Source organism: Eschrichtius robustus, chromosome 17, assembly GCF_028021215.1.
Source record: "Eschrichtius robustus isolate mEscRob2 chromosome 17, mEscRob2.pri, whole genome shotgun sequence".
Classification (NCBI taxonomy): domain Eukaryota; kingdom Metazoa; phylum Chordata; class Mammalia; order Artiodactyla; family Eschrichtiidae; genus Eschrichtius; species Eschrichtius robustus.
The window spans coordinates 86,282,385-86,295,114 of NC_090840.1; the positions used below are offsets into that span (position 1 = coordinate 86,282,385).

Below are 12,730 nucleotides of genomic sequence, written 5' to 3' on the forward strand. Positions count from 1 at the left end.
GGCTGGGCGCAGCCTGTCTACTCCTGGACCTTTTGTCTCCAGTGCCCCTTTGTGGGGCTGCGGGTCCTCCAGGCTGCAGGAGGAGGGCGGGACATTTAGAGGAAGGGTGACTGCAGGCGTGGGCTGGGTGGGCACTGCTGCAGGTAGAGACCTGGCCTCTGCCATCTGACTGCTTTTCTCTGCTGCTGGGGACCCCCCTGCCCAGGACTTTACACTGCAGTCCCTGAGCCCTGGACGCTTGATGCGGGGCGGGAAGAGACTTACCCAAAGCTGCAGCTGCTTCCCATTTCTCTCCCTGCTCCGTGCTGGGAGAGTGACCATTCCATGGGCATCTTGGGATGGGGTATTCACTCTCCCACCTTCTGTGTGCAGCCCTCTGCGTGCCTGGGCAGGGGAACGGTGCCTCGCGGCGTGACTCTTGATGGGAGGGGAGGGCACTCATGTGGGAGGGAAGCAGAGGGTCCTGAAACACGGGGGCTGAGGGGGCCTGGGCCTCTTCTAGCAGCCACCACGTTGCCCTTGTCCTTCAGCTTCCTGGTGACCCTAGTGTCCCCACCAGTCTCAGGAAGACTGCTGGCTGGTACTGAGGGGAGGGAGAGGGAGCGCCTGGGCCATCTGAGGCCCCCACGAGGACAGGACCCTTTTTAATCCGCAGCCCAGCCTGTTAGCAGGTGCTGGGCTTCCACCCCAGGCTGCCAGCTAAGGAGCATGTGGTGAGGGCGTGGCCACACTGGGCAGGGCTCAGGGTTGGGGTTGGGGGCTGGTAGCTAGAGCATTGGTGTTTGGGGAGGGTTCCTAGGGAAGCTGCGTATCTTGCACACACCTGGGGACTTTCCTAGCCGGGGCCTAGAGCTTTGGGTCCCAGCCCTCGCTGTTCACAGTGGCTTTGGGTTCAGGGTTCCCCTGCTTTCAGGGGGCCCTAGGAGGGGCTCCAGCCCCTGCCAGCCCTCCTCACAGCCCCTGCGTTCCCCATTCTCTCCGTTCCCTGCCGCGGTCTCTTTGGTGCCTTCCTCTTGCAGGCTCCTCCCACCTGTGTGTGATTGGCAGGCTGCTTGGGCTGAAGGGCAGAAACCCTCCTTGACCTAGTTTTGGCTGAAAAGGGAATTTGTGACAGGATCCCTGAGCAGCTGGGCCGGGAATCACCGCTGAGCTGGGAACGCAGGAGCAGGACACAGAAGGGACCGAGGCAGAGCTGAGGGGCTTGGGGCTGTACCTCGGGTGCGCTGCAAACGGGGAGAAGACCAGCCTAGGACAGCCTGCGTCCAGGCCGGTGGGGGAACAAGAAGAGCCCGTGTCGGAGCCGAGGGCTTAGTTACTGGCCCCGGACAGCTCCTCTGGGAAGTACTGGCCTCACTCCGGGAAGCGCGGGGCCCTGCACAGAGAGCTGACTCGCAGTTCTCAAGAGCTCTGGTCCCTGCCCTTCCCAGGCCAAAGGCCCCTGCAGTTCTCACCTTGTTGGTATGTCGCGTATGAAGCAAGTGCATGGGCCAAGAGACCTGCCCGCAGGCCGCCCTCCTGCTGAGGTGTGCACTCCTCACCACAGATAGAACGTTCAGGGTCTGCAGTTGGAGGGAAGAGTGGCCCTGCCTACTGGAGTGGCCTCAGTCGGGCCAGGAGGGTCCACATGAGCCCATTAGTGGCCTGGGTGGGCCACGAGAGGGCTGGGGCCTCCTGTCCTTCCAGACAGCCTCTGGTTCTGGGCAGATGTCTGTGTCCACTGCAGGAAGGCGGCACAAGTGGGCAGCGGCGCTGGGCCAAGAACAGGAGCACGTGCACACTTGAAGGTGCTTGTCCAGTTTGCAGGAGGCTGTGGCCAGGCAGGGGAAGAGTGGGGAGGGAGACCCAGAGACCGTGTTGACATGTCCCAGATAGCAGGGTGCACGGCTGGCCTGGCCACACTGTCCAGCACCAATAGGCGGCCAAAAATCACTGCCCACAAGGAAAGTCTCTGATAGGAAAGGTGGCAGCAGAATAAACAGAAACCGAGACTTGGGGAAAGCAGACAGTTCAGGGAGGAAAGGAAATCTGGGGTTAATATTCTCAGGGAGTTAAGAGAAGATGCATTCAGGAAACGAGCATGTTGCTATGAAGAAGCTACGTTCGGAGAATAAAACTAAGCTTTTGGGAATTAAAAACATGATGAAAATGGAAGGCAGAAATGGAAGAGAAAGTTGAGGAAATCCTCCAGAAAATAGAGCAAAAATGCAAATATATGGAAAATAAGAGAGAAAGAAAAGAATTAGCAGGCTAGGCCATGAAGCCAGCATTCGAATAAGACACCCTGGAAAGAACGAACAGAGAGAGTGGAGTGGGGGAGTCGTGCAGTAATCCCCGAACCTGCCCTGGAGCAGGAGCTGTTCCTGATGGAGAGGCCCTCCAAGCACCACACCAGGAAGACTTTGCGGGGGGATGGGGCAGGGATGGTCCAAGGGGAAGCTGAGGAAATAGGTGTCCTTGCCTTCTCCCGTTCAAGGGAGAGCGTCAGAAAGCTCCAGTGGAAGGCACCCTCTGAGAATCAGAACCCTGCCCAGATGCTACTTGAGCAGGAGGGTAAAGACTCTTTTGGAGAAGCAAGGATCAGGAAGGGTGCGGTCCCCCATGGCGGGGCCAAGGGAGCCCCAGGGTGTGCGGCAAGAGATGTGGAGGTTGCCTTAGTGACTCGTGCCTGGAGAGCCAAGGAGACTCAAACCGCAGGTGGTCGGTTACTCTGGGAAACAAAGCTGCTCATGGAGGGAGTGGGTGGGCTCTGGCAGCGCGGGTCTGGAGGGATGGATGGAAAGGACTGGCCCTGGCCTTGGGGGGAGTAGGTGAGGAACATCGTGGACGCGTTATTTATCGAGAGATAGATCCAAACCCCATGTTTGCTTCTGGAGAAAGGGAAATTGGGCTGGCAGAGGGTGTATGAGAATTGCTCTTTTACCTTATGCCTGTGTGTATACCTGATGAAAAACTCAAACCTAGTAACAGATTCAAGGGTGGGTTTCTGCTTCTGGCCATATAGTAGCCTGTTATCCTGAAAGACCTTCCCATGCAAAATACCTAGGATCCCTGATCAGTTTGACCAACAGCCTGACTGAACAGCTCAAGGAGGCAAAAGAGGAGGGGGGACAAAGGGGGCGTGGAGGAGCGGGGGGTTGAGAGAGGAGCGGAGGGTTCTCGGGGCACCGGAAGCCTTGGTTTTAGCAGCCATGTGGCGGGTAGGGGACCAGAGCCCACCTCACCAGACCCTCCAGGGGCCCATCCTCAGTGGAAGGGCTGCCCGTGACACAGAAACCTTCCCCCAGGAGGTAGTTTTCTTTCAGAGTTTCTTTATGTTCTCTCTTGAGCACGTGTGAACATGGCTGCCCTCCTGTAGATGGAGGGTTAGGGTTAGTCTTTCTGCTGGGCTGCAAAGCCCAAGGTAAGAAATTAGCCTTACAAGTGGGCCAGGTTTGAGGTTGTGAGCTGGGGCAAGTAAAGACCCCCGGGGCAGCTGCTGCAGCCCCTGCCTGGGCGCCGGGCTCTGCCCTCGGGATCCCCGGCCGGGAGCCGCCGCCTCTCTGGGCCATTCCGTCCTCATCTCCCCCTCCACTGCCCAGGCCCCGTGGCCAGGTCCTGGCCTCCGACTCTCCTTTGTGGCCCCATCGTCTCCCTTGACCCAGGGTCCAGGCCCTGCTGACCACTCGCAGGTCTGCACCAAAGCGAGTCCCCAGGCTTACCTGCCTGGTGGCCACAGCACAGTCCCTTCCACGGACACAGCCCCCCAGGCCAGCGCTCCCCACTCTCGGCACCCGGCCACCGTGCCCCCAGGTCTTCTTCCTACACATGTCCTGGGGGGCCCACGCCTGCCCGGCACAGCGGCCCTTGAAAGCGCGTGGCATGCGTCTCTGTGAGGGGAGAGGTGGGCACAGCAAACTGGAGTGGGCCAGGCGTGGTGGCCTGGGGGCATTTTGGGGAGGTTGGTGCCTGTACTGGTTTCCTTGGACCACCTTAACGAAGGTCCACAAATTGGGGGGTTAAAACAACAGAAATGTGTTCTCTAAGGCTCAGGAGGCCAGGATTCCGAGAGCAGGGTGTTGGCAGGGCCATGCGCCCTCTGCAGCTCTGGAGAGAAACCTTCCAGGCCCCCTGGCGTCTGGAGGTGCCCGTGCATCCTGGCGCGTTGGCTCGAGGCTGCAGCAGTGCAGCTGTGCCTCTGTTGTCCCCGCGTGTCTGTCTCTCTTCTTGTGAGGACACGGTCCTGTTGTAGTGGCACCCCCCACACCGTGACCTCATCTTGACTCACTGCATCTGCAAAGACCCTATTTCCAAAAAAGGTCACGTTCTGAGCTTCTGCGAAGCACACGAGTTGGGGGACCCTTCACGCCCGCACAGCGCTTTGGTCCCGAGCTTGGCCGGGTGCTCGGAGGGTGTCTCGCGGGCGGTGTGGCATGTTAGAAGGGGCAGGTGTCGCGCAGAGCCTGTGCGGCCATGGGCCGGCCCGCCGCTTACCGCTTGGGTCGCCACAGCTCTGCAGCGCTTCAGCGAGAGCACCCTGGAGTACCTGGCTGACCTGGACCAGGCCCCCGACCCCACGGTCAGGAAGGACGCCTTCGCCACTGACATCTTCAGCGCCTACGACATCCTCTTCCACCACTGGCTGCAGAGCCGGGAAGCCAAGGTATGCGCGGCCTGTAGGGACCTGTGCCCTCGCCTAGCTGGCTTTCCTCTCCCACCCCCAGCCTGGAGGTACTGCTCCAGTCACCTGGGCCTCTTCTGCTGTCCTGCGGGTGCTCTGGGGCTGGGGGGGGTAGATCTGTCTACACGTGCCCCTCCCTCCCCCACCCCGCAGGTCCTCACAGAGTAGGGCTAGTTTTCTGCGGCCCCAGCGCTGGACCTCTCCCCCTGGGCCCACTCCCTCCGCCCCTTTAGGATCCCCGCTCGTGGTAACCCGGGTCTTCGAGTCCGGCTGTGGGGTCCTTGGTGGAGGGCTCTTTGCACACGTCTGCCCCGGGCTGATGGGCGTTGCCGGCCGTTCTGCACGTGAGCGCCTGTCCCTGTGTCCCCCCAGCTGCGGCTCGCTGTGGTGGAGGCCCTGGGGCCCATGAGCCACCTGCTGCCCAGCGAGAAGCTGGAGGAGCAGCTCCCCAAGCTCCTGCCTGGACTCCTCGGCCTCTACAAGAAGCACGCCGAGACCGTCCACGTGTCCAAGGTGCGTTCAGGAGTTTAGCTGCAGGGGGCGCGGGGTCGGGGTGGGAAGCCCCAGGGGCAGTCAGCCTCAGCGGGGGGCGTGGACGGGAGCCGGGGAGCCAGGCCCACCTGGCCTCGCCGCGCGCCCCCGTCCCGGCCCTCCCCTGCGAGCGCTAGGGCGGAGGGCTGGGAGACTCCCGCAGCCAGCAGGGGTGGGGCTGGGACAGGAGGAGGCCCTGACGGCCCCTCTCCTCCCTCCTCGAGCAGAGCCTGGGCCAGATCCTCGAGGCGGCCGCGAGCGTGGGCAGCCGCACGCTGGACGTTCAGCTTGACTCACTCCTGGCTGCCCTGCACGCTCAGGTGGGCTGGGGGCCCACGGAGGGGTGGGAGCACGCTGGGGAGGTGCCTGCTGAGGGTTAGGGAGCAGGAGGCGGGGCTGAAGTGCAGGCTTCCCTCGGGGCTAGGCCCCCTGTTGTCTGCCCAACGCTGGGGCTCGGGCCGCGTGACACAGGACAGCCCCGGCGTGCGGGGACCGGAGCAGGCAGCCAGCAGGCCAGGGGCAGCTCTGGGGCCATCTGCACTGGCCGTGCGTCCCGAGGACCCGGGCTCAGGTGGAGACCCCCTTCAGGGGCCCTGAAGGCTCTGATGGAGAAAGGGCTTCGAGGAGGCTCCTCAGCCGTGCACACCCTGCCCCCCCAGGTCAGATGAGGAGCGTGGAGGTCACGGGGAGCTCTGGTGGGGACGTTGCGTCCGTGGGACTTTCTGAGTGGGAGAGAAGAGGGGCGGAAAACTAGAGAGAGCGTGGGCAGGCGGCTCTTTGAGAAAGAGAAGCAGGGAGAGTGGACTTACTTCTTTGCTCCCCCACCCCCTGGGGCATCTCTGGGCCTGCTCCACTCCCACACCTGCTGGGATGCCAGCCTGGCCCCGCGGACCCGCTGGCCTGAGCCCTCACCTGCCACACACACGGACGGCTCCCAGCGAGGGCCAGGGGTCTGGCTATGGTAGAGAGATTAAATAGTAATTTTAGTGTGTGAGCAATGGTAATGAACCTGAAAAACTGTATGAAGTGGATAGATTCCTAGAAAAGTCTTAAAAATGTCAAAATTGGCAGAGAAGAAATAGAAAACTTGACTAAACCAAGAAAGAAATGGAAACAACATTCCAAGCCCTTCCTTTCTGAAAGCAAACCCAGGACCCACGTGGTTTGAAGGTTGCGTTCTTCCAAACTTTTGAGGGACAGCTAATTTCCACGCTACACAGGTGGGCTTGGAAATGAGAAAAGGATATCCAGAGCTGCCTGATAGATTCTTTGAGGCTGGTCTTGATTCCAAATCCAAATCAGGACCACACAGAAAAATCTAGGTCTACTACTGTGAGGCTAGATGTGAGGATCGTGTGCTCAGTGAAGGGAGTTGCCCTTGAACTGTGCTCCCAGCACTGCACCCTCAGCACCGTATCCTCAGCACTGCACCCTCAGCACTGCACCCTCAGCACTGCGCTCCCAGCACTTCGCCCTCAGCACTGTACCCTCAGCACTGCTCTCCCAGCACTGCACCCTCAGCACTGCACCCTCAGCACTGCTCTCCCAGCACTGCACCCTCAGCACTGCGCTCCCAGCACTTCACCCTCAGCACTGCTCTCCCAGCACTGCACCCTCAGCACTGTACCCTCAGCACTGCTCTCCCAGCACTGCACCCTCAGCACTGCACCCTCAGCACTGCTCTCCCAGCACTGCACCCTCAGCACTGCACCCTCAGCACTGCGCTCCCAGCACTTCACCCTCAGCACTGCTCTCCCAGCACTGCACCCTCAGCACTGCGCTCCCAGCACTTCACCCTCAGCACTGCTCTCCCAGCACTGCACCCTCAGCACTGCTCTCCCAGCACTGCACCCTCAGCACTGCACCCTCAGCGCTGCTCTCCCAGCACTGTACCCTCAGCACTGCACCCTCAGCGCTGCTCTCCCAGTACACGAGGGGTGTAGGGCCCAGCCAGGGGGGCTGCACAGCACTGAGGCCTGTCAGCTCACCTCATCATGGAACGAGATTCCTGAAAATATTCTCTGATACCAATCAATGCAGAAAAAGCTTTTGATAAAGTTCAACACCTATTTGTCGTTAAAGCTCTTAGCAACCAGGATCAGAAAGGAACTTCTCTAACTTGATGAAGTTTAAATACCCAAACCCTCCGCATACATCATAGTGAATGGGAGACAGGTACGTTTCCTCTAGTGTCAGGAGCAGGAAGGAGCCCCACTCTCAGTTTTAATGGGGAAAGGAACAGAAATGGGGGGAGCGAGGACAGACCTGTCGTTCCTCTTCTCCCGGCCACCCACCCTCCGTCCCGGTCCCCGCTTTGCCTTTCCCGAGTCCCCGAGCTCCTCTTAATACACTCAGCAACGGGTGGGTTGCCACTCGGGTCTCCCCAGCGAGAAGGCACAGGCGTGGGGGGGAGGGTTTGCTCTGTTCTGTTCCCTGCTGTCCCAGCACCGGTCCGTGTTAACTCGTGAGCACTCAGTAGATGTTTGTTTTATGGATGGTTGATTTATTCATCCAGAAATGCACTCATATATGAACTGAATCGGTTCACAAATACTAGAACTAAGTTCAGCAAGGTTGCCAGTTACAAGACCACCCTGTAAAAATCAGGAGCATTCTTCTCCATCAGTAGTGACCAACTAGAAAGTACAAAAAAATGACCATTTACAATAGCAACAGAAACTTATCGTAAGGTATCTGCGAATTCACCTAACGAAGAATGCCTAAGATCTCTATGGAGAAAAAGTTCACAACTCTGAAAAAAGTGAGGAAAAAAATGAGAGATGTAGCACAATATCATTTACTTAATATAAAAGTGATTGCATAAAACTGTAAAAACAAACAATGATTATCTATGGGATGGGGGTGGGGTTTAAACGGGAAATATAAATATATAAAAGCTGAAAAGGCAGAACAAATGTGATATTTCCTTTTCTTAGAGCTTTCCATTCATGTCTTTTGTTTTTCTATTGGTTTTTAGGGTTTTTTTTTCATATTGATCTGTAGCAGTTATTTATAGTCTCATATCATGTATGTATAAATGTTTGTTTCTACTTTGTCCGTTATCTGTGGCTCTGTTTATGGTATTTTTTGCCATGCAAAATTATTTAGTTTTTACACCATCATTTATCCATCTTTTATGTTACAGTTCAGCTTTTGCTATACTTGGAAAAGGCTTTCGAGTTCTGCAATTAATTTTTAGCTTCTCTCATTTTCCCCTATACTTTTACTGTTTAATCCGTCTGGAGTTTATTTTAGAGAAAGAGTGAGAATCTAGTTTTATCTTTTTTCCAGATGACTACCCATTTGCACTAGTTACCTATTGCCCTTTGACCGATCACTCCAAAACTTAGCATGTGAAAACAGCAGCGGTTTACTCTCTCCAAGTCACTGCGGAGTCCTGAGCAGCTCAGGCTCGCGCGTGGTCACGTCACGCATCTTCCGAAGGCTCCCCGGGCGGTGGGGGGTTCTGCTTCCAAGCCGGCTCCCTGCTCCTGGGCTGCTTGAGCGTCCTCAGAGCTGGCAGCTGAGTGAGCCCGGGAGCAGGCAGGAAGCCGCGGTGCCTTTTATGGCCAGGTTAGGTCTTTGCAGTGGAAGTGACAAGGAGCACCCTGGGGGCCTGGAGCAGAGCCCAGCCGCCTGGCATTCACCTGGTCCTGCACCGCTGGTCACTTCTCACCTTAGAGCCCTGTGCCCGGAGGCCCTGCGGGTGTCCTTTGTTGTGACCTTGAGGGGTTGAGTGGGTACTGGGGTGCCACCCAGAGCTCAGCCCCCGGTGAGTGTCACCCGCTGAGGTGCAGTGGAGCCCAGAGACACATCTGCCAACAGCCTCTGTTTTTGCTTTTACTAGTGCAGCTTCTTTTTCTTTTACAATTTTGAACGAATGGACTCCAGGTATTTTGGTTTCCAGTGCTTTCTGTATTCTAGAGGTCCGTGGTTTCCAGCCCAGGGTGTCATGCCCAGGAAAGCGGGAAACTGTCTCCTTTCTCATCAAGGAATGTGTCTTGGGAATTTGTTTCCTGGCTGGTGGTGGGAAGGGTGGGGTGTAGAAGGAGCCAGGACTCTTTTCCCTTGAGAGGGCCAACTATAAGCTGTGGGCTGAGGTCCCCAGGGCGCTTCCGGTCACAGGCAAGGGGCTCCTGCACCCAGGTGAGAGAGCGCCTGAGGGACCTGCACCTGCGCGGTGGCTGGGGTGGGGCCTGGGCCCAGCATCTTCAGGGGACCTGTCCCTCCCGCGGCCTTGCTGGGCCCCTGTGACTGTGCCCTCTGTTCCCGGAGCAGGTCTGCGTGCCCGTCGAGTCCTCGAGCCCTCTGGTGGTGAGCAACCAGAAGGAGGTGCTGCGCTGCTTCACGGTGCTGGGTATGAGGCCGCGGCCTGGCTGCTCTGGGGGGCGGGGGGCCCCTTGTCTAGTGTGCTGCCCGCCTGTGTCTCTGGGGAGCATACAGCCAAGGCCTGGCTGGGCCGCAGCCCCGAGCGTCCAGCCTCGCTGGCCGCCGGGCCTTGCTTGTCTTGGAGGTGCAGACAGCCAGCAGGGGGCGAAGGACAGCTCGTTACGAACAGTTTTTGACGAGCGCTTGCCCTACAGCCTGCTGTTCGCCTGACCGCCTGCTGGCCTTCCTGCTGCCCAAGCTGGACACCAGCAACGAGAGGACCCGTGTGGGCACCCTCCAGGTCGTGAGGCACGTCATCAACTCGGCCGGTAAGTGCCCTTGGTGGCGCAGAGATGGAAAAGGCAGACATTGTCCAGCTTTTAGGTGAAAAGGAACATCTTGCTTTGAATTCTTTAAATATTTTCCCCAACTTTCTATTTTGTAAAACTCCAAACTTTTTGCAAAGTTGCAGCAATAGTGCTCATCTGCCCCCCAGCAGTTGTCCGTCACTGACATTTGCCCTGGCCAGCTGGCTGCAGGCAGTGGGGCACAGCGCCCCTGATCTGGGCCCGGCAGCTGCCACGTGCCCGCTGCTCTGGTGGCTCAGGGTCCCGCTGACCTGTCACGCTGTCTGCCGCGGCTGCCGCTCAGTGTGGGGTCTGTGCACAGGCATATGTTGCTTAGTTGTGTCTTAGATGTGGACCTTTGAGAAGAGCTGAGGCCAGTTCTGTAGACAGTCCCTCGATTTCCATGTGTCTGATGATTTCCTCACAATTGGATGGAAGAATTCAGGTTTCTTGCTTTTAAGGCTAATTTAATCAGCAATAAGCTTGAACAGTTTTCACACTTAAGTCTGTTTTTTTCCGGTGAGTCTTGGTTGCTAAACAGTGGCCATGGCCGTGGGCCACATCAGGCCTGCAGCCTGCTTTTGTACAGCCCGTGAGCCGAGAGTGGTTTTCACATGGCAACGGGTTGTACAAGCAAACAAAGAAGAATATGTGACGGAGACCACTAGTGGCCCTGGAAGCCTAAGTGTTCTCTGTCTGACCCTCTGTGGAACAAGCGTGTGGACCAGGTGGCACCTGTGCACTTGGCAGCTCTCGGGTTTGGGGAGTGAGGGGGCAGCACTTGGTGGGCGGGGCCGGGTCCTGCCGTGAGCCCAGGAGCACGTGGCTGGTGGCCTGCTGGCTCCCTGGGGAAGGGTGGTGCTGGGACAGAGAGCAAAGCCTCTCACCTGCCACAGCGCCCTCGGGAGCCCAGGTGCCTGCGGGCCTCGTCTGGGCCTCGGCCGGGCCTTCGCTTCCTCTCTGATCTGCTGTTCGTGGTCATTAGTGGCGCTGAACGTTTTTTACGCAGTCAGCCTCGCTTGCCTTTCCTTTGTTAATTCTTCTCTCGCGATGATGTTCCAAAGTCACTTCGTATCCACTTGTCTTTCATTTTTTCCTTTAAGTTCTTTCTCTGGCCGTAAGTGTAAATACGTATATATGGTTAGGACTCGGCGCTCTCACTGCCCAGGCCCCGGGTTCAATCCCTGCTCAGGGAACTAAGATGCTGCAAGCCACGCGGCATGGCCAAAAGAAAGACGTGGTACATATAAAAAATGGAATGCTACTCGGCCATGAAAAGAATGAAATAATGCCATTGCAGCAACATGGATGGACCTAGAGATTATCATATTAAGTGAAGTAAGTCAGAAAGAAGAAGACATATGTAATATATCACTTTTATGGGGAATCTAAAATATGACACAAATGAACTTATTTACAAAATAGAAACATACAGACAGAAAATAAACTTGTTACCAAAGGGGAAAATTGGGGGGAAGAGATAAATTAGGAGTTTGGGATTAACAGATACATACTACTATATGTAAAATAGATAAACAACAAGGTCCTACTGTATAGCACAGGGAACTATACTCAGTATCTTGTCATAAACTATAATGGAAAACAATCTGAAAAAGAATAGATACATAGGGCTTCCCTGGTGGCACAGTGGTTAAGAACCCGCCTGCCGATGCAGGGGACACGGGTTCGAGCCCTGGTCCGGGAAGATCCCACGTGCTGCGGAGCAACTAAGCCCGTGCACCACAACTACTGAGCCTGCGCTCTAGAGCCCGCGAGCCACAACTACTGAAGCCCACACACCTAGAGCCCGTGCTCCACAACAAGAGAAGCCACTGCAATGAGAAGCCTGTGCACCGCAGGGAAGAGTAGCCCCTGATGACCACAGCTAGAGAAAGCCTGCGCGCAGCAACGAACGCAATGCAGTCAAAAAAAAAAAAAAAAAAGATACGTATATGTATAACTGAATCACTTTGCTGAACACCAGCAACACTGTAAGTAAACTCTACTTCAGGAAAAAAGTAAAATTTTAAAAAATTATATATATATACATATTTAAATCTCTCCCTTTTGGGGGGCTTGGCCCTTGGTGGTTTAATTTGCTTGTTTACAATTGTGGTAAAATACACATGACATAAAATTTTCCATGCTCATCGTTGTAGGTGTACACTCAGCAGCGTTAAGTACATTCACATCGCTGTGCAGCCGCCTCCAGGACCCTTTTCATCCTGCAAACCTGAAACTCTGTCCCCACTAAACAACACTCCCCACATTTCAGTCCCTTTTAAACCGCAGGTTTCCTGTGCTCTTTTCTTTCTCTTGTAATTTGTCCGTGGAAGAGCCTAGGCCATTGGACCTGTGGAGTTTCACACGGTCAGCTTGGCGGGCTGTGTTCTTGAGGTGCAGATTGAGGTTTTCTCGTCCGTCTGGATTTCTTGCAAATTGGCAAGAACTCAGACTCCAGTCGAGTCCCTTTGGCAAGGCTGTAGGGGGCACAGTGTGTACCGGGCGGCCTCGGCAGCACTGACGCTCGCCGCCTGGGGCACGGCTGGTGCTGCGCCGGTCGCTGGGTGCCTTGATGAAGAGATGCTCTTCACCTGCCACTCAGCCACGCAGAAGTGTGGCTCATGTAGGAACTGCAGGCTCAGCTGTTGGCTCCTTTGTTTGGTCAGTTTTCAAGATAATACACTGGTCCCCTATCATCTTCTAAAGGTGACCATTGCTCTTTAAAAATATCATAGGGACTCATGAATTCAAACACGTTCGAGAAATTTCAGTTCATTGCAGTTATTACCATTATTTTTTAAATTAATTTTTATTGGAGTATAGT

The 12,730-nt window shown here is 56.2% G+C and overlaps 1 protein-coding gene across 6 annotated transcripts in view; it reads left to right on the forward strand.

The window, feature by feature from the left end:
- Positions 1-12,730, forward strand: part of MROH1 (maestro heat like repeat family member 1) — a 67,960-nt gene that overhangs the window by 21,927 nt on the left and 33,303 nt on the right. For all 6 annotated transcript variants that reach the window (XR_011070814.1, XM_068526092.1, XM_068526093.1 and 3 more), the window contains exons 8-12: positions 4,488-4,639; positions 5,030-5,170; positions 5,416-5,508; positions 9,467-9,545; positions 9,772-9,885. Coding sequence is in view for 5 of the 6 variants with exons in the window: in XM_068526092.1 (XP_068382193.1) it covers positions 4,488-4,639; positions 5,030-5,170; positions 5,416-5,508; positions 9,467-9,545; positions 9,772-9,885 (579 nt within the window). In the remaining variant the exon portion in view is untranslated. The remainder of the gene's footprint in view (positions 1-4,487; positions 4,640-5,029; positions 5,171-5,415; positions 5,509-9,466; positions 9,546-9,771; positions 9,886-12,730) is intronic.